The 21,456-nt window shown below is 38.0% G+C and overlaps 1 protein-coding gene across 16 annotated transcripts in view; it reads right to left on the bottom strand.

Annotated features, from left to right (window-relative positions):
- Window positions 1–3,794: 3,794 nt before the first annotated feature.
- Window positions 3,795–21,456, bottom strand: part of PPP6R3 (protein phosphatase 6 regulatory subunit 3) — a 58,394-nt gene continuing 40,732 nt past the window's right edge. For 11 of the 16 annotated variants that reach the window (XM_080619242.1, XM_080619234.1, XM_080619247.1 and 8 more), the window contains 9 exons: window positions 20,673–20,770; window positions 18,883–18,937; window positions 18,010–18,140; window positions 16,371–16,489; window positions 14,734–14,887; window positions 13,368–13,474; window positions 12,232–12,382; window positions 8,668–8,790; window positions 3,795–5,277 (listed from right to left, as the gene is read on the bottom strand). In XM_080619242.1, coding sequence (XP_080475368.1) covers window positions 5,226–5,277; window positions 8,668–8,790; window positions 12,232–12,382; window positions 13,368–13,474; window positions 14,734–14,887; window positions 16,371–16,489; window positions 18,010–18,140; window positions 18,883–18,937; window positions 20,673–20,770 — 990 coding nt within the window. In that variant the 3' untranslated portion in view covers window positions 3,795–5,225. The other 5 variants (XR_013956996.1, XM_080619236.1, XM_080619238.1 and 2 more) reach the window with 5 other exon arrangements.

Below are 21,456 nucleotides of genomic sequence, written 5' to 3'. Positions count from 1 at the left end.
AACTTGCAGAAGCACAGCAGTTAATAGATTAACAACATCAGTGCAAGTTTACAGATGAACCACTGCCATTCCATCACTTCTGGTGGAAGCCAATAGTGTTGATTCAATAATTACAATTATAAATTCTTGGCTTAGTTTCTGGGAAGTTATAAACACATCAGCAAAAAGGCTCAAGTAGTTGGACTATGATGGAAACAGAGAAATCTTCTTTAACAGAAGGTGAAGCTGGTGTCAGAAATCAGAGACACCAGTTTCTTCTCCTGTGATGTTACACTCAGGCTGGCTAGAGACCACTGATAGTGTCTACACATGTAGGGACGGGACCTTAAAAACATTTTATACTTACTGAAGCGCTCCAGAATGGGCTGTACCATAGGCACAACTACCTCTTTCTTCTTCTTAACATTCTACAGATCAGGGAATTCAGGAAATGCACCACACACACTGCAGCTAGACATGTTAAGAAGAATATACCCTACCTATTGATGTGTGCGCATACAAGTCACTACCTATATTATACAGCTTAGTTAAAATCTGTCTTAAGTGCTTGGACATAGCAATCAATACAAATTATGTATGGATCACGTAAATTACACACTTAAAACAATTTAAGTATCTTGAAGTCACCCACCACTTCCGAGTTCAATGACTTGTTTTTAGAGTACTTCAAAATAGACAGCATTGAGAAGAGCTACACACTTCCTCAGCCCTTTTACCTTTTTAAGCTACTTAACTCCAAAGAGACCCTGGAGAAAGAATAGGACCCCAAAATCCCGTGAACATCTCACAATTCTTAGTTACTACATTTTCTCATTTGAATGCTGGCTGATCAATATGCACAGTCCCCCTGCTGTGCATACTGATCAAAAGCAAAACCCTTCTAAATAAAAAGCACGTGTCAGAACGACGGCTCAGCAGTGACTACAGAAAACCCACCCTCTTTAACAGCACTAACAAGTGTTTCTAGAACGATAAAGCAGGAAAAGTGTTCTGGAGAACTCTGGCAAAAACAAGGTCACTTGAGTTTTAGCAGACACTCAGTAGGCTTATCTTAGCAATCTTGTGCCACTGTCTGATACAAATATCAGCAGAAGACAGCCAACATCTTTACTGATTATCTGGATGATGGGGTCGAGTGCACCCTTAGTAGATTTGCAGACACCACCAATTTGTGTGGGAGTATTGATCTGCTGGAGGATAGGAAGGCTCTGCAGAGGTATCTGGACAGGCTGAATCCATGGGCTGTGGCCAACTGTCTGAGGTTCAACAAGGCAAAATGCTGGGTCCTGCACTTTGGCCACAACAACCCATACAACACTCCAGGCTTGGGGCAGAGTGGCTGGAAAGCTGCTCACTGAAACGCACCTGGAGGTGCTGATTGACGGAGCTGAACAGGAGCCAGCTTGTGTCCAGGCAGCCAAGAAGAAGAACAGCATCTTGGCCTGTATCAGCAATACTGCGGCTCTCAGGACTACAGAAGAGACCATCCCCCTGTACTTGACACTGGTGAGGCTCCACCTGAAGTCCTCTGTTCAGTTCTGAGACCCTCACTACAAGAAAGACATTGAGGTGCTTGAGCGGGTCCAGAGCAGGTCAACAGAGCTAGTGAAGGGTCTGGAGCACAGGTCTGATAAGGAACAGCTGAGGGAACTGAGAGTGTTTAGTCTGGTGAAGAGAAAGCTCAGGGGGCACCTTATCACTCTACAACTACCAGAAAGGAGGTTGTAGCAAGATGGAGGTTGGTCTCTTCTCCCAAGTAACAAGCGATAGGACAAGAGGTAACGGCCTCAAGCTGTGCCAGGGGAAGGTTTGGATTGGATATTAGGAATTTCTTCTCCAAAAGGGTGATCAGGCATTGGAACAGGCTGCCCAGGGAAGTGGTGGAATCACCATCTCTGGAAGTGTTAAAAACCCAGGTAGATAAGGCCCTCAGTGATACAGTTTAGTGGTGGTCTTGGCAGTTCCAGGGTAATGGTTGGACTTGATGATCTTGAAGTTGATTTCCAACCTAGTTGATTCTATGAACGAGATTCTTTGAACCATCCTGTTGTCTTCTCAGTGACTACCTGTGAACTCACTGAACAGGGGGAATGCTGGCTTAATTAATGTTAGTCAAGAAGACTGTTTACATTTTTACTTAAGTAGAATAATCTTGCTATAAAATCAAGTACAACACTTACACTTAAAGAAGTTTAACTGGTTAATAGGGCATGAATCATGAACTCTGCCAGGTAACAAGAGATATGGGTCTGAAAAGGCAATGAGCCTCTTGCAATGCACTCTTGCTTGAGTAGAAGAGCTTTACCAGAAGAGGGCTGTTGCCCTCATCAACTGACATTTTTATGTATTTATGCATTTATTCCATCTTCCTCAGTTTGAAGTGACTGAGCCTCTACGCATTTCAAAGAGCACTGTGAAATGTGCAACGCTTATTTCATCCTAGCTGCAGCTAAATGCTCTGTGCTGTAGGAAGTCAAACCTGTACAAAGGTATTGGACTTTAGTCCATCTCGCAAATGGATTAAAATGCCTTTTAATAAAGACAACTCAAATTCCATTGCATGCAAGTAAAATTTCATCAAACAGGTTGGGTAGCACAGCCATTCAGAAGAACTATGAGCTCTATGAACATAGAGCTATGTTCAAACCTTTGTAAGCCTACCTGAGCAGCATAAAGTGTTACTAAAAGACAGCAAAAGGCGCGTGTACACCCTCCCCTATCTGCCATAAAACTTTCAAAACACACCTCCAAAACTTTCTCTTCAAGTTCAGGATTCCTATACAAGTAACAATAAAGTTAGCGGGTAAAACACATCCTACATCTCCTCAGAACAAACTCTCACTACATCAAATCTAGGTTACATCCCAGGCTTAAATTCCGTCCCCCCTCACAAACTGTTAAAACCAACAATAATTGCAACAGTACAGGAAGAACTTCTGAATAGTACAGGAATTAGCATTAGGTAAGCCAACCTAGTTTACCTCTATTGCACCCTTTAATTAGAAGGCAAACTACACTGAAAGATGAATTCCACTCACCACCACTCCTCACACCTCCACTCAACTGGTATTACCTATCAGGAATGGAGGGAAGTGGGACAAAATTCTCCCCTTGTCAATTTTGATTATTCTGATTATTCGATTTTGAGGTTATTAACTGGATAGTGGACGGATATGACCATTCATTAGCAGAAGAAAGGACAACATACTAGAAGACTGTGCTGAACGGCAGACAACAGGGCTGAAACAGTTTCAAGTCATTTGCTCCTAATATCTCCATCACTTTTAATAGCTATGAAGCTAGATAATTCAACTTGTTTGCAAGGGACAAATAGCTCCACTGGAAAGGACAAAAGTTTTGCTCCTTACAAGAGTCACTTCTGTAAGCCAACACACTGCTTTTCTGTATTTGGAATTTCTACTTGGATTGCAATTCATATGTTGAAATGAGTGGTTTTGCTTCCAAACCTGCTTGTTCAATAACAGATCAGAAAGTGGTAAGAGGACAGCTGCCAACCTTAAAGCTAATACACAGAACATTTTTGGTCAAGCTGATCTGAAAGTAATTCTGAACTAAAGTAAAAAAGCAACTTAGAAACCGATTAGATTTCATCACCTATGAAGAACAAAGAAAAGGACAACCAGTTACCAGTTCCATCTGTGATATTGTGGGGTTTTCCCCCTTTCAATTTTCACACAACTTCTCAGTTTGCAACAATTTGCAATGACAAGTGGCACTGAAATTTAATGTAGAAAATGCAAGAGGAAGCAATAAGGGCAATGCCATTATACATATGTAGTTTTTGTTTGTTTGTTTTATTATTTCTGTATGCAATGTAATGTTTAGGCACGTTGCTTGGGACGCCTTCTAAAATAAATCATTGGCCATTGTTTAGAGTATCCTTTTGGCTTTAAATACTGGTCAAGAAAACAAATGATGTAAAAAATAAATGAATATAACTATTACAGAAACAAAAAAGGATTTGCATCTAAAAGTGCAGGAGGTGAAGTACTTGTAACCCTTTCACCAGACAAGGTGGCAATATACACTATATTGCTTCTGTTTGTTTGAGAAGGCTGTTGGAATTTTACACTGACATAGAAAATTATAAATTACACAGAATTAGTTTCCATAATCACTATATATATATACACAAACCAGCTGAGAAAAAACTGGTTTAGAACATACAAATGAAAGCCTCACACAGATCAGTACAGTGAAAATAACAATTAACATGCTCTGCTGCCAAAATTTGTATTAAAAACACTATATACTTTCAAAATGCATGTACTGTAATTGCATTAGCAGCACAGGCATTTCATTTATCTGACTTGTCTAAAAGGTTTATAGCGTTTTAAATACACAGATTGTTCTGAAATGTTCCATTGTATAATGCTTGGTATTAAACTAAATCTTGGTGAATGGGTTAAAAGGCAGGTGAATCACAAACACAACAAGCCATGTGCACTTCAAATATTCTAGTGTTTCACCTGTAAGGTATTGTTTCAAGCAAACAAGACTTAACAGAACATATGGCTTTACAGTAACATCAATTTGTCAACTAAGTTGTAGCAATAAATACTTAAAATCTCTACCAATAGACTTACATTTTTGATCTGTTCTGAACAATACAGAAAACAATTACCAATTAAAAAACCTGTTGTAAAATGTTGAACACCAAAAAATTCTTATGTAAATCACTTTTGTAAGCTAAACCAACCAAAATACATTTATAGGGCATTTCAGTTTCAGAAGAAACATGAATTAATTTTTTTCTTTTCTTTTTACAAGGTGAAAAATGTATGAAAACCGCTAAATACTTTGGTCACACTAATTGTCAAATAGTAATGTCTCAAATACATTAGATTTGTGTATCCACTTTTTTTTATAAAACTATTCTTACAGCCATTTTAACTATAGTAACACTACTGTCATCATTACGTGGGTAGCAGGATCTTATTTCACAGGCCACCCATTATTTAGAACAATACAATATAAACATACGCAAAAATTATTGGTATTTCTCAATGTGCAATATTTTTACACTTATGAATTTCTGTACAACGTCTTAAAATCTAGAATATAAATGTTGCTGGTCCTGATCCCTTGCGAAATTAGTGCAGCAGTGACTGGCTTCAACAGGGTCTAGATGAAATCCTCAAAGAAACACTCAAACACCTGGATATCAGTTCATTTTCTTCAGCCAAGGTAGTAGACATCACATATCATACAGGGCCATTAACAGATGCCTCTCCTAAATGGGTGTGTTGATCAGTCCTAAGAGGCCAAAAAAAGATGTAAGCATACAAAAGAAAGATTCAAAACAAATTTCGGTAGATGCAAAGAAACCTCCCCCCAAAACAACCACCCCAGATCATGCGTAGCATGACCCTTGAGCTGGAGCATTAGCTTATTAATAGCTTATGCTTCCTCTCATCCCATTTATTTTTCTGAAGTCCCCACTGCCTAACTAAGCATAGCACTTGAACTGAGCACACCACTGCAGAGTGTTTGGCCTTTATTAACTGAGCTACTAAGTGATCTCTAGACATGTGATACCTCCCCAAGAGAGCCACTGATAAAAAGCACATTTATGATAGTTCTCCAAATCTTATTGCAAGGTAAAATGTAGTATCAGGAGTATTTAAGGTTGCATTTCAACATAAGCAGCTAAGACAACAGGAAAAACAACAGCGTCTTAAGAAAACCCCAAAATCCTGCTCTAGTTCCTAATCTAACCTACAAACTGCTACTTCACAAGTACTTTGAATGTCAGTCCATTAGCAAGAAAAGTTCAGAAGTACGGAGGAAAATAAGGAGCAAACCTGCAAAAGTGAAAACAACAACAGTATATACATTTCTAGATAACAAGTTAAATGTAAACGTGGGCTCAACTGCTCTGGACTAACACAAAGATTAAATCAGTAGTGCATGAAAATATTAAGAATTGTACGCAAGAAAGGCAAAAAAATCTCAACTTCCATTCAGTACAGCCTACTGAATATATCTGAAGTGTTCCTTATAAAATATAAACCCATTTGGAACTAACATATGAGAAAAGTTACCTGTAACTCCTGTTCTCTGATGGTGTACATCACACAGAAGCCACTCTTGGGTCCGTGCTCTACATGCACATGACCAGCAGGAGTCCCCTAGCTAAGTCTTTGGCTGCTAAGCTCTAAAAACACTTTTTAAGAAAAATATGTACACATTAGACAAATGACAGATAGAACTAGACAAAAGTAAACACTTTTTAGGGAAACCAGGAAGGTAAGAGTAATTGCTGCATGGACAGGAAGTCTGATGGTCTGCATAGCAGTAAGTCACTTGTTAACTGGAAAGCAGTCCATGACAGTCCATCTCCTTGCAGATATTGCTGGCCACCAGCCAAAGACCTACCTAGGGGACTCCTCCCACTAATCATACATGCATGGAGCCCCAAAAGCACAATTATAGTCATCTTGGTATTTATACTGCGCTTATACGAGTTTCTGCTGTGACAGCCACCTTTAGAGAAAGCCCTGAGATCCACTGCAGTCAGCGGGGCTCGAGGGCAGGAATCCATCGAGATTCCATTCGACTCCAGAGCAGCGCAGCCAAATGCTGGCTTCGAGCGCCCCCTGTTGGTTCACACAAGCATCGTGACTCAGAAGGCAATTGGCTGGTACCCAACGGCTTCTTCCCTACAACTTGATGCTTATCAGCATTAAACCCACTGTCTTGATAAAAACAGTACCTCCAGATAACAAAGAGGCTGTGAGAGACAGTTTAGGGGTTTCCCACTTTAACCAAGGATACATGATTTGTTTGGTTTTTTTTCTTATTGGAATCCACTTCTTGATTAAATTCATGGGATTTATGCAGAGCGGGAAGTTCTGTCTTACAGGAGAAGGTATCAGAGTTTTAGCATAACAGCCAGTACCACAGAGGTAAGACATACTAGCCCATAAACAATCCTAAAATCCAGAACTTAAATTTGTCAAACATGCTTGCATCTTTCTTAGTTTGCACACAGTATAACCAGAACATGTAGTTCTTCTGGGTTGTAACTAGAGCTGTACTCAGTATCTTTGCTTACGAAAGCATTTCAATTTTACCTTCACTAGAAATCCAGACACAGTGCCCACAAAGTCTTCAAAATTATTACTTTCACAGGATTTGTGAGAGAAATACTGCATTTCTCTAATAGTTTAAAATCTATTAAAGTCAAGAAACACAACAGCTTTTAAACTATTAAAAACATCTAATTAAATACACATTTAGAAAATGTGTATGTATATTCTGAATTCTGATTTTCAGAATCATATCCATGTGACTCCAATAATTGCTTCTAATTAAGTAAAATCCTCTCTCCCTTCAGAGCATCCTCACCTCCTCAAAAAGAAGGCAGCATACCCAGCTCTGACCCCTCAAGCCCTGCCCTGCAGGAAGAGAAGCAGACCTTACAGGTTATTCAAGAGTTTAGTAAATACACACTTAGATTTTCCTACACAGGGTTTTCTTTGAGATAGCACAGTTCCTCTGGGCACCCTTAAACTACATCTCAAGCAGGAAAAGTCAGCATACTCCTCTTTGTCTTACCACCAAAAAAAGCAAGCCTATGGGATTGTGCCTGACGTTCAATAAGCAGTTGGTAGTGCTAGAAAACCAGTGAACTCTTGCCTAGATATTAATTTTAAAGAACTTAGGAATACTTAAGTTCCAAAGCAAGGTCTTCACCAAATATTGCCTTCAATGGTCAAAGTCTTCTCACCTACTTTAAGCTCTTGATTATTTCAGGCTTTTAAGATAAAGATGAATCCTGCTCTGACTAAACCCTAGAAAGTAGCTCAGGTATGAGATATCTGCATTAAGCATTTAGAATACTTGGTGATTAATGTGTTGCCCTATGTGCATTTGATTTTGATGAAGCCAGTTTTAAGTTGGGAGGCAAAAACCACCCCAAAAATTTATACTGAATTACTATTCTCCAAGACTGCACTAGCAGCCAGAGGCCAAAAAAAAAAAAAACTAAACACCAAAACCAACAAAGCACAAACCCTTCTTTCCTCCAGTAAGTGTGCTGAGCAATCCAGGCTGCTTCCATATTTCAGAAAAGTTTTATTTGAAACAAATTATTTATGTACTTTGAAAAATCTTCTCATCTACAAGTATTCAGATTAACCTCTGATGAAGACTAGGGAACAAACAACAACCGATTCACAATCAAGCAAGCACAACTTAAGGCATCATTTCCTTTCCATACAGCTGAACTAGTTAGTGGACATCCCCAAATTGTTTTATGGTATAAAACGCAGAATAAAAAAAAAGGTAGACCTAAATTATATACATTTTCAGGACAAAGTTAATCATATTCCCCTAATATTTTCTTTTAGATCACCATTTTCATAACTGTATCTGTTCACTATTCTAACATCACAAAACAGAACAGGGATATTTACAACACCCTGCAAGACAAACAGTACAAGGCAAATATATTTCTGACAACTCAAGAGACTTAGAATCAACAGTAAATATAAATTATGAGAATTTTATAAACAGATGCAAGTACATGTTTATATCAATCCAATGACAAACAGGAATTCATTAATCTCTTTACATTGATCCTATTAGAAAAAGTTGCAAACTGATATTTATAGTATTGAAAGCATCCTTGAATGCAGTTACCTCTGTTCTGGACTGCTGTTAGTAGGCTGCAGAGCTGAAGAAGCCTCTTCCGTAACCTCTGCATTCTCTTCTACTACATATTTACAAGAAGCTTCCTGCGAGGTAGACAATTTTCCTTCCTCACTTAGAAATAAAGAAAGAAGTTATTTAGGTTTACTTGTAGGGAAATTTCAGGCAACAGGAGAAAACTCGGAGACAGGTCTGTATTTCACATGCAAATGGATTTTAAGTTATGATTGCAACATGAAGATCAAGCACATGGCTCTAGACTTTACAAACACCTAATAATGAACCAGTGTTTATGTCCATTAAAACTTGGCTGGGTAAAAGGGCAGGAAATACATTGATTTTACAAATACAAATCAGAAAAGAAATAAGGAATGTGTGTGATGCCTGAAGTGGTAACAATCACAATCATGATCCTTTACTATACATACCGATAGGATTTCAACACTCTGAAGCCAGAAGTATGCAAAAATGGAAGAAAGTATAAAAGAAATCAAGATTCCCTCAGAAACTGGCATTAATAAAGTCTGTCCATGGAACATATCAGCAGAATCATTAACTCATCACCATCTTCATTAATCTCCCTAATAATTCCACAGTGAGATACGATGTATAGGTTATGAGGTACTAAGACTGCAGCCCAGACTATATCATGAACATCCCCACGGAGACAAAATCAAACAATTCAGTGAAAAAGCAGTACACTCACACTACAGAAGGCATTACCATGTAACTAGGCAGCTTCAAAAGTAATTAGCAAACAAACACTTGTGTTTTGCCTCCAATTCAAAGCTTTTCTGCCTCTATCCTATACACTCCCACCTCAGCCACACCATCATGAGTGCACTACGATACAAATTTGACCATCTACAGGCAAGAGAGAGTTACAAGGTATCTCTGAAGTAGACACAAACATCAACCTTAAACTTCTGTGGCAACAAACCTATTCATACAAGGAATTATGAACATCTTAAGGCTACTGATTTTTCTTCCTATTCTTACATTCCTCCTTTCAACTGATCCTTTAAATTTCAATTAATCCTTTTTCATCCTGTGCCTCCTTGTATCTGTAGAGCCTGCAAAAAACAGTCTTTTGCATTGCAATCTCTCATGAAGATCCAGTTTTCCCCACCTGAGCTCTCCATCTCATTTGCCTTAATGCTCTTTGCATTTATTTGAAATAAATCACTTGTCACCATCAGAATGGATCCCCTAATTTTTATTTTTTTAAAAAGGCATACTCTCTACTAGCATTCTTCACTTCATTTTGAACTCAATTCAGAAACCATACTCTTGAACTTTGCAGCTTTCCACAAAAAAACCCAACAAACAAATCCTAGTGTGCTTATGATGCTTCTCCTTCCCTCAACACTGACTTCAACACTATCAGTTTCCTATTGGCAGAAACCTATATAAAATTTGGGTCTGGAAGCATCCACTTTGCCAGGTACACAGGCCAGAGTAGGACCTCCTCTCGCTACTCTACTTGTCTCTTAATCTAGAATCCTGCCATTATTTTACAAATTTATTCCAAAAGAAATACTACTTTTCTATCCCATTTTTGTTTTGGCATATTTGAAAGTTGAAGAAATCCACTTGAGCATTGACTCAGTAAGAGATCGCATACCTCTATCGCAGTAGAACAGCCTCTGTATTTAATACCTCACCTTTCAGCTTCCTACATTCCCTTTATTTCCCCTTACCAACCAAACTAAGATCCCAGCGTCCAATGAAAATTGCTACAGGTTTTCAAGATGTGACTGGACAGAGTGCTAGATAATTTCACCTGGGATCCCTTTTCCACGAAAGGTTGGAGCACATTACCTTTTGAGATCCCTTCTGACCTGGGTAATTCTATGATACTGCCTTCCTTTGCATCTCTGTATCCTTTCAACTACAGGAATTGATGTACTTACACCACAGCTCAAGCAAGAACTGGCACCACATGCTTACTCCTCACCTTAATTTCTGCACCAGTATCAGAAGTCACAGAACTTTAAAGTGCGGGTGAACTAAAGCAGCTAAAAAGAAGTTAAAACCACCATTGATAACTAAATCCAACTGTAAACATCTAACACAATAGCAGTGCAGATCATATAAAAGTGTTCCCATAATACAAGGATAAACTGCAGAGCAGGTGCATAATTTACTAAGTCAGCAAGGCACTACAGTTCCATGCCACAGCCAGCACTGCATCACAACCCTCCCCTAAACTGCTTTGGTTCAATTTCTCTAACAACTCCTTTTGATTTGTAAGGGCTGTGCAGCCATTAACACTCCCTTCTCTACACTGAAAAAAATACCAAGTCAAGTTAGGTGTTAAAGACTGGTGGTGTTATTTATTGCTTTGATAATCAAAAGGATGGAAATGAGAGTAACTGAAAGCTATCCAAAACAAATACTACTTATCTAATAACACTAAGTAAAATGAATTTCAAATAAGGACAATGAAAGGACAAACATTGGGAATTTTTTTCTACTGAAATAGACTGACTTTTTTTTTTTTTTTTTAAACAACTTTCAAAATACACAATTTCTTTTCAATCTTTAAAGCTAGAATAGGGACAGATACTAGGAAATTATCCTAAAATAATGAGAAGACAGTTGCATGTCAAAATGCTAGTTGTATGTTCAGATTTGTCAAGACTAGGGGAAGTGCAGGAATACACCAGCTCAAATTAATATGGGCATTAATTATTTTTGCAGGTCAGACTTGGTAGCTTCTGTTTCCCTACAGAAAGATTTGATGCCACATAAAAAGCACCTGATCATTAAAGTCACAAAATCTGAGTGGACAAGATGGAAATGTGCTTTATTCTCTTGAAAAGATCAAACATTGATATATGCAATATGGAATATAACCACATTGGAAGTCAGCTATTTCTGAATCAAGCATTTTGTATCAGAAGACACCAAAATTAAGGAGTTTGTTCTTCTGGTTATTCTAAAATTCTATGTACCATCAGAACCAGAACAGATGTGTTTGCTTTTCTGTTCATGATGTGCAGGCTTTTTAGAAGTAACAGTAACACTGGTTCCTGTTTTAAACAGGAAATGATTTTAACTAGTCCAGAACAGATTTAACACCATCATCCATACCACCAACAGTGATCATCCCAAATGTCTGACAAGTTACTCAACAGCAGTGCCTGGCTCGCCTTCAACTTCTGTCCTCCATCCTCCTATATGAAAGGGATATGGAGTTCCAATCCAAATCAAACAATTCAGTGCAAAATTCAAAAAGCTTAGCTTTGACATGCTATCAATGGCATGTTAAAAGAGTAACTGTATATAAAAAAAAATGCACAATAATGTCCATTAGGGTCAAAAGTTAGCCAGTCTTCCTCTAATAAGCTTCCACTAAAAGCTTGATAAGGAAAGCCTTATGTTATAATAACTAACTGAAAGGAAAATTTCAAAACAATTACTTTGGACAAAGGTTTCTAGTTAAAGCCTCAGGAATTACCACTTGTAATGAGCTTTTTTTGATGATGTGCAGTGTTCCATCAACAGTGCTTATTTGACAAGGGTGGGAAGACAATAAATAGGTACTCTTACCTTTTGAAAACAGCTGTTTCAGTTTTAGCATCTACAGTAAGGCTCAGTGTCTCCTTCATGCTGCCGTTCATTACTGTTTCAGTTACCTTGTCTGCATTTTCTATATCGTCCTCTCCATCTGAGCTGGCCTCCATGGCAACACTTCCTGGGGCTAGATACACAGAAATAACTTAGTACATAGCTCATTACTTAATGAGGAAGCACAGAAGCCAATATACCCAGAACAATATTTTTGCAGTTTTGTACACTTGAATTCTTCCTTACAGAGAAAGGCACCTTTCTGCAAACTCCACTACATATATAGATATATATATATATATATACACACACATATACAGAGAGAGAAAGCTTGAATACCTACAGATGCTTAAGTCAGGTTCCATAACTATTTTTCTTTGCTACTGCAACAGGTTTGCCTGAACAAGGCTTTAGCAGGATTACAGTAACGTATTTTTCTGTACAGTCAAATTTGTTACACAAGCCCACACAGTACAAATGTGACAGGAAGCTTTCAAAGTCTTTGGGAAGTCAGATGAGCCTTTGGGGAAGTCCAGTCTCCCTGGACTTCTCATCTGCACTTCTCATTCTGTTTGCTATGCATGTATAATATACACAAAAAGCTGAAAGCCAAACATGCTAATTAACCAGTTCATAAATGAAGAAAGAATTATTGCATCCATAATGATGGTAACTTGGAAAGAGATGAGCAGGAAGGGGAAATTTTAACACACTGAGACTACTGGCCTACTGCCACATAGTAGGAAACTAACGGCTACCACTTGTCTCAGGCATCAGCTCAGCTAATGAAGCACTGATACAGGTCAGGATTTTTTAACAGAAAACACTCAGCTTCTTTGTAATGCTTTTCTGTTCTTGAAGTGCAGGCTTTTTAGAGGTAAAAGTAACACTGTCCCCTGTTTCAAACAGGGGACTATTTTAACTAACAGTGACCACCCTAAATGTCTGACAAGTTACATTGGCTCTGGTTTTAAATAGGAAATTCTTTGACAAGTCATTTTCATTACCTGTCAGAACAGAAGCAGAGCCAAATGAGAGGTCTCTGAAAACCCAAATTTTAAAGTTCTTTTTGGGTGTAAGTCTTAAAAAACAATTTGTTTGCATTTTAGCATACTTACTCTCTAGGTGTGTTGCAAGAGCAGTTACATTTGCACTCAAGGGATCAATTGGGTCTGTGTTTGTTTCCATTTCCACAGGAGAATTACTTCTTAAGGAATCTTTTGAGCTTCAAATACAAAGTAAAAAAACTTTAGAAACACTTCTAAACAGCAGAATGAAGTGTTCTTAAAACAGTATTTTTAGTTCTGTATCAAACCTATGAGGCCTACAACTCTACTGAAACTAAACGACACCAAGTTTGTTTGCAGGAGTCATGCTGAACAGAAGTTTAGTAACGCAAAATCCACCAGACCTGAACTGAGTGTGTGTGTTTGCTGCTAGGTTTATTTTACCTTTTATTTAGTTTGATTACAAGTAGTAACAGACATGTAAGTAAGATGTGACTCGTTGTAGTGTTTCCAACATTACATGAAACTGACTTTCTAAACGTACTCTTTACAACTTGAAAGATGATTCTCTGCTGAGACTGCCAACACAGCTCTCATTGTCCACTACAGAAGTAATTTTTGTAGCATAGCTATGAGTTTTTCATTCTGAAGGAACGCAAAAGACAAGATTTGGCCACTTGAAACACTTCCCACCGTTTACAGAATGTCTTTCTAGTCGCTAAGGTGGCAACTCCACGACTTTATTTTCTAAACCCTTAACACTGTCATCAACATACCTGCCTCAAGCAATAAACAATACACTAGTTTACACTGGTGTGTGCATGTGTGTTGAGTAATTCTTTTATCTCTAAGCTCTTTAATGCCTGAACAGACAATTAAGAGCCAGATATATAATAGGAAGAGTCTGACTGGAGAAGGAATCTGTTCTTGACAGCTAGTATCTGGCCACACAAAATCTGCATCTATATGATTAAGTATTACAAAGCAGACTTCGGTTATGTTTCATATGGAGTTCAAGCCAAGAACAGAAAACGTACCACAGGCATTCTCAAAACACTGCGGAACTGCCTAACCTAGGTATCACAGCTGTATAACCATGCAAGTTTAAAATAAAAGAGAACACTGACAAAACCCCAAACCTGTTTGTCTTATCCATGAAACAGAATCATCACAGACATTTTATAACCCTTAAAGCCAGATTTCACTGGGCTCAGTTTAAACTAAAAAATTAATTAAAAAGGAAAAAAAAGAAAAAAAACCAGTCCAAATTCTGGTCAGAGATCAATATTAAAAGACCCAAATATTCTTTAGAAACCCTCTAAAATAATGACACATTAGCATTTGCCCATCCTACAGACATGGGGCCCTTTGGACACTACACACCTTGTATTCCACCAGAATACTATCAACACAGGCTTGGGTGGAGACAGACACCCCGAGGAAACCAAGCTTGCCCTGAATCACTAGCAATTCTTACCTCAAAGAGGATGCAAACTCAGAAAAGGAAACCCAACCAGTTTCTTTTGCTGGCATAGGTTCTTCTGTACTCCACACATCAGACCCAACAGAATCCAGACTGGCACCATGTGCTGTCTCCATGGGTACATCAAAGTTAGCCGACCAGTTTGGTGCTGAAAAACCAACAAGTTCATTAGGAAGAAATTTAAATAAAGGACATGAGTGCACATACGCCCAACTCACTGATTCTCTAAAATGTACATTCCAAAAAGAGCAGCAAAATTCACAACTAGATTTTAAAGCACATGCAGAAGAATCCTCTTTATACTGTTAAAAATGAATGCATTTCCCAAAAGGGAATTCTGCTAGTAAAGCAGAATTTTAAAAATAGTAACTTGGAGTGTTCTGTTAAAACCTAATATAGCTTCTCTGAAAAACAAAAACAATAAACCGTACTAGATCAGAAGTATAATCCCACTTCAGTCTTTAACCTAGCAACATTTGTTATAATTTTTCAAAACAGATATCTTTAATAATAATTAAAAAAAAAAAAAAAATCTTAAGAGCTTTCAACCCTTTTTTTGGTTTTCTATGCACATTTTCCTGAACACAGAAAATTAGCATGTCAATAATTTCTCATGCACTAACACCACTGCTAAGTTTCAGAAAAGTTTAAGGCTTTTTACAACCTAAAATACTTATTTGGATTTTAAATTTTGGAATAACTTAACAGCATCTAATTTAGGATAGGTCAATTCAAAAATACTTCACCTACCCAAGGGAAACATTTTTGTTAACACTTACATACAAAAAACCAGGCTGTAAAGGAAGCTCTGACTAGCAATTAGAAATTCCAGCCCAGACAGATATGGGAGGAGACCCACATGGATCAAAACTTGTTTGACACACAGATGCCAACGACACCAATCTGACAAAAGAAAAGAAAACCCTTAACTTTTCCTTCTATTTTAATTTAATTCAATTCCTTACAGTCTAGATAAACACAGGGTTTTTACCTACTGATGTTGCCAGTTTAACTAATGCCAATTTAGTCTACTGTGACTTTAACAAGGAAACTTTAAAACCAGTTACATCAGTTAAGATTCCATGTAAGAGCCTACTGACTCACATCTTTCATTCACATATGAAACCAGACCACTGCAAATTCACTTGGCTTTGTGTAGGAAGTCTTTCAGAGAACATTGTTAGATGAAAAGTTGGTCTGAAAGGCTTCCAGTAAAAATAACAAGGTGTTCGGTTTGACAATTAACCTATTAGTTTTTGCAGGCATTCAAGATGTATAAATGATTACATTTCATCCTTTCCTCCTTTTTTCCCCCCTCTTTAAGAGTAGAAACATGCATCTTAGAAAGACTAAGTAACTTGACTCAAGACATGTAAGAATTCAAACTTCCCAACATTTGCATGCTCTGTTGCAAGCAGTCTTTACAGTGGGTAAGACTACTTTCATAGAATCGTACAATCAACTAGGCTGGAAAAGACCTTCAAGTTCAAGACCAGTCGTTACCCAAAACTACGAAGTCCACCACTAACACTTTATTAAGATAGAATAAAAATGGTAAATGAGGAAACTACTACAAAATAAGACTGCTAACACTTCTATAACCCAAAGCAGCTGGGAAAAAAGCTACGTACGTTCACTTAAGTCTACTTCCATTTTGTCCTCTGTATTGGTGTGTGATTCAAACAAGTCTTGTTTTGTTCCATCCTCTTCTTCAGAATCTGTACTTTCTTCACTGTCAGTGCTGCCCGAACTTAACATACAAAGGCATAGTTTATATTCTGTATTTAGTATCAGATCCTAACCACAACGAAATACTGGAGAGTTTGAGGCTAAAGAGAATTACAGCAACTAAAATTTCCGATAGATTAACAGAGGTATAATTTGTCAGATGCTAATATTCCCCTCATTTCTCTGTCAAAAACCCAGGACTAATAGATTTTCACTTGATCATGTGAAGAGGCTGTCTCGTTTCTCCCCACTTTTAAGACAAAGACTGGTTCTATTCTTGCCATGGAAAAGGGAACAGAAAAGGAAAGAAAGGAATCAGATATGTTTATAGAAATTGTTGGTCTATTTTGTTTCTTCACATTAAACTGAAGCACTGAAACACAAAACTTTGTTCAAATTATATCTAAAAAGATATAATTGACTTACGGCAACGTATCTAACAACAAATCTAGTAAATCTATTTTAAAGTATCTCCCAACTGTACTCCAACTACATACATGCTTTAAACACTACCGGCACCCCTCTCTTTCCTGGTGAGCACAACACAAAAAGTGTGGTAATGCGAGAAAGTAGGGATGTTCCTGAAACACATCACAGTAAGTAGCCAGAATACCATCAGACAAAACAGTTGATTTTGTAAAGAAGGTATTTGCAACATGCATTTCAAAGGTTGCAAGGGAAGAAGAGATTAGGTTTGTGACTAAAGCCATAAGAAGGTCAGAAAAGCCAAGACTACTGTGGGACAAAGTTCAGTAGATATTACGGAAGGCTGCAGAGCCCTGAGAGCTTTGGGGACCAGATGCTCCTTTCCTTCAATGCAGTTTCCTATGCAGGTTTGTCCACAACCACTCCAGTACTTAGAAAGGTCAGCAAGCTCTGTGGACTGTCTTGCTCAAGGCAAGAATCATATAATGGTTTGGGTTGCAAGGGACCTTAAAGCCTATTTAGTTCTAGCTTCCTGCCACGGGCAGGGACACCTTCCACTAGACCAGGTTGCTTCAAGCCCTGTCCAACCCAGCTTTGAACACTGCCAGGGATGGGGCAGCCACAGCTTCTCTGGGCAACCTGTGACAGTGCCTCACTACCCTCACATGGAAGAGCTTCTTCCTAATACCTAACCTAAATCTCCCCTCTGTCAGTTTGAAGAAATTTGCCCTCGTCCTATCACTACACACCCTTGTAAAAAGTCTTTCTCCAGCTTTCTTGTAGGCCCCCTTTAGGTACTGGAAGACTGCTGAGCCAGAACAACGGCTGAGCAGATCAAAAAGCAGCAGGAAAAAAAAAAAAAAAAAATCAAACCCAACAAAACTAACAAAAGCTGAAGTACAGGAAGTGCCAGGGAGGCAGGGCAGCTGTTGTCACATTCTGCAGATTATGGCTGGAAGACTAACAGTAGAGCAATCGCTCAACTGATTTCTCCACAGAATGGAAATAAGCTAGTTATGCTGGACAGCCTGTGCTAAAAGTCAGCTTGAACCAAAAGACCTGCTCAGTACTGATGTTTCACTGCAGTGTTGTTCAGACGAGAGAAATATTTCTCACCTGGAACGCCTCTGGGACTCTGGTGTAAATGCAATATGTTTTTCTTCCCAAATGTCTTCTTCATCAGAGCCACCATCATCAAACTGCTGTATCCGCTCCTTACAGCATGCCTCAAACAAAGCTATATTGCCCTAAATACGTCAAAAGTAAAAAATCCGTATTTATGATTAATCATTCTACTTACATTAGTAAACCCTTTTTATACTATATGCCTGTTCTGAAAAGAATCTTAAACCAGTGGGGGTGGGGAAAAAAACCCAACAAAAAACCAAGCCCAAAACATTTCTCTAAAAGCAGCAGAAACACAGAATGTCTTAACGACTTAAAGCTCATCAAGAAAATATTCAGCGGTGCTTGTTTTACTCAGATACTAACAAGCTGAGTGGGCTGTCAAAGAACAGCTAGGATTAAACATTATGTTTAAGAACAGCATATAAGAATGACACTGAAATACTTTTCAGATAACCAGGACACCAAGTACTCCAGCTTTACTTTCTGTACCTGAAGTTTTGTTCATTACAGCTCAGTTAACAAGTAGTATCTAGAGTGGAAGTCTCTGTCCTTAATTTCGTGTCACCGCAATCCCACTGGAAGACTGAAATAGCTTCTATCTGTAAGTGTGCAACATGCACAAGTCAGATTCAGGCCTGTTCTTGAACCTGGCCATACAAATTAGAAGCAATTTTGTTGAATAATGATCTCAAAGAATCAAAACAGTGTCTTCCAATTAGAAAGTCTCATGACACAGGAACAAGGTAGGGTAGTTATGTTCCAAATATTACACAAAACAGTAAATATACCAACCACTGCCAAAACTTTGAGGCTGAAGTTTAAAAGAGTAGTTCTTCAGAGAGTACAGGAACACATACTTACACTTTCATTTGTATTGAGGGTAAAGTTGATGTCTGAGACTCGATCAAAAGAAACACTACAAAAAATAGCAGATGTATACAATAAAACAAGTTGTTGTATTATGACATGAAGACATTTCATGTCTCTTATGTTTCTCATTTTCCAATAATCTAAAAAAGTAAGATTAAAGACAAAGTAGTTTCTAAAATTAACAGAGTCAAATTCCACATTGAGGAGGCCTGGCATTCAAGTGTGAAATATGCTAAACAAAAATACAAGACAATGTTGTCTCTACCCTATACAGTTAGCTGTGAAAATTCAACAAGCCTAAACAAGCATAACTGAAATAATATATGCAAATCTCAAATACTGTACTGTTATGCACTGTGGAAAAAAAAGTAGATCTCAAGAGTGCCTAATCTGACTATATTCTACCACAATACAGCTCAAAACCCTGCAAAGATCAGTGTTACAGTTCTAGTACCTTCTAGCTCTATACAAGGACCTTCTCAACAGGAAGAGAGAAAGTGGAAAATGTAATATCAACTCCTGTCTCCTAAAGAAAAAAAAATGATTTTTTTTTAACCAATCATTGCAGTTTTTTTTCAAACCAAACACTAACTACTAGGTTTTACACATCTTCATGTATTATCAAGCAGTTTCACTGAAGTGATTACAAAAATGTCTTTGACTAAGATCAGCATTAGGCAAACTGATTTTCTAGGGGAAGCAAGGCTATACAGTACCAAGGGCATGATCTTAAAGAAATTCCAACTCCTATCCTTGTCAAAATCCAGCTGCTTCTATCAAATTTAAAGTTTAGAGTTGCTTCCTCTCCCATCATATCTTAATCTCAGAAGATTACGTGGTATAAAAAGGCAGCAATGACGACACATGTAAGCTTCAGTAAATGATCACTTACTAAGCATGTTTCACAGAAGAACACTGAGACACTTTACTGTATTTTACCCTCCTCGAAACTATCGTGAAGCAATGCTTTTTACCTTTATCTGTATGTTTTTGCATCCCAAGACATGAATTCTTACAAGAATCAGTATCAACTCTATTTTCAGGAAGAACTCCCATTCTTTCCCTTTCCCCTTATGGCATCAGTTTATTTAGAACTGAAGAAATATCACTTTGCGGGGGGGGGTGGGGTGGGGGGGTGTTTTTGGTGTTGGTTGGGTTTTGTTTTGGCTTGGTGATGGTTTGCTTTTCGTTCTACCTGACCAATATTCTCCTCATTTCTTCATCACTTACCCTATTTGAAGAAATGAGTTTCAACTATCTTGACCCTGAAAACAACAGCAGATTTACATGCCCTTCCTTAACTCTCCCCTACAGAAAAATACACTCACAGATCTGTTGCTCCTGTCATCTTTTCCAGGAAAACTTAAAAGTAGAGCTATTTATCTTTTCTGGTACATAGATTCAGCAGAGAGGGGATGGGGAAGACAAAATCACTTCTGAGGCACAGAGAAAGTGAAAATGCCCCCACAATGCAATGGCATTGGACTGGCAGACCTTACAAAAGATAAGTTATATTTTAGCTATTTATGCACAAGTGCTGTGTTCTCATGTAGGCAAAACCAGGACATTGTAAATGGAAGATAAGCTGCTGCTTTCCTCTGCAAACTGTTCAGGGAAGCTTCTATCAATGCACACAGATGATACAGAAAGACAGGACTGATTGACAACTGCCTCACATGAGTAAAAGCTTGTATTTATCCTCAGCAATAATACAGCCAAAAACACATTAAGAAAGGAAACTCCCAAGACTACAGTCAAAGCCAGTATAACATTATACTCACTTGCCGATGTCATCTTGATCAGCAAACTTCTCATCGTTGAAGCCAAACTGGTCAATAAAATTGGACGTCATTTGTTGCATCTGATAATCAGAAAAGGCCTGGCAACCCCAGGACCAACGACAGTGATATAATGATTCTAACAATACTCTAAATCCTACTTGCCCATTTTGCTCCAAAGACATAAAAGTCTCTCTAATCATAACAAAGGACAGGAAAAGGATTTGTCTTAACTTCTGAATTTTAACTGGTAACGCTGACTACACACCTAGTTACATCTACTGCCTTGAAAGGTAATAGCAGCTCTCAGTAAGAAAGTTAAATCTCTAGTCTGGCCTCCTGTTAATCAGCACATTTCCAAATGCACCCCAAAACTAGTGAAACACAATACACTGCACAAAAGATAAAGCTGTCTTTGTTCAAGATAACATGGATTTATAAATGGTAAGAATTAGAAAATTACATCATATATAGGTACTACACCACACCTGCAAATTTATCATGTAGTTATCACTAGAAATATCAGTCTCAGTCACACACACCAGCAGCGTCTATTCAGTATCTAGAAGAAGGAAACTATTGAACATTTTACATCTCAATGCAGTGTCACTGACTTAACTGTGCCTTTTTTTATTTAATAAAGATGCCAGGGTCAACTGCCAGCAGATGGCACCCATTAAGGTACACATGGGCATGTTCTCCTATTCATAACAGTAGTTTTGTCCCTTATTAATGACAGTCTTGGGAAAATTATCACACATTCTTTAAGGACTTCTAGTAGTGTTAT

Source organism: Psittacula echo (assembly GCF_963264785.1).
Source record: "Psittacula echo genome assembly, chromosome: 5".
NCBI lineage: Eukaryota > Metazoa > Chordata > Aves > Psittaciformes > Psittacidae > Psittacula > Psittacula echo.
The sequence above is the reverse complement of the archived record's forward strand: the minus strand, read 5'-3'. Positions and strand labels throughout refer to the sequence as shown.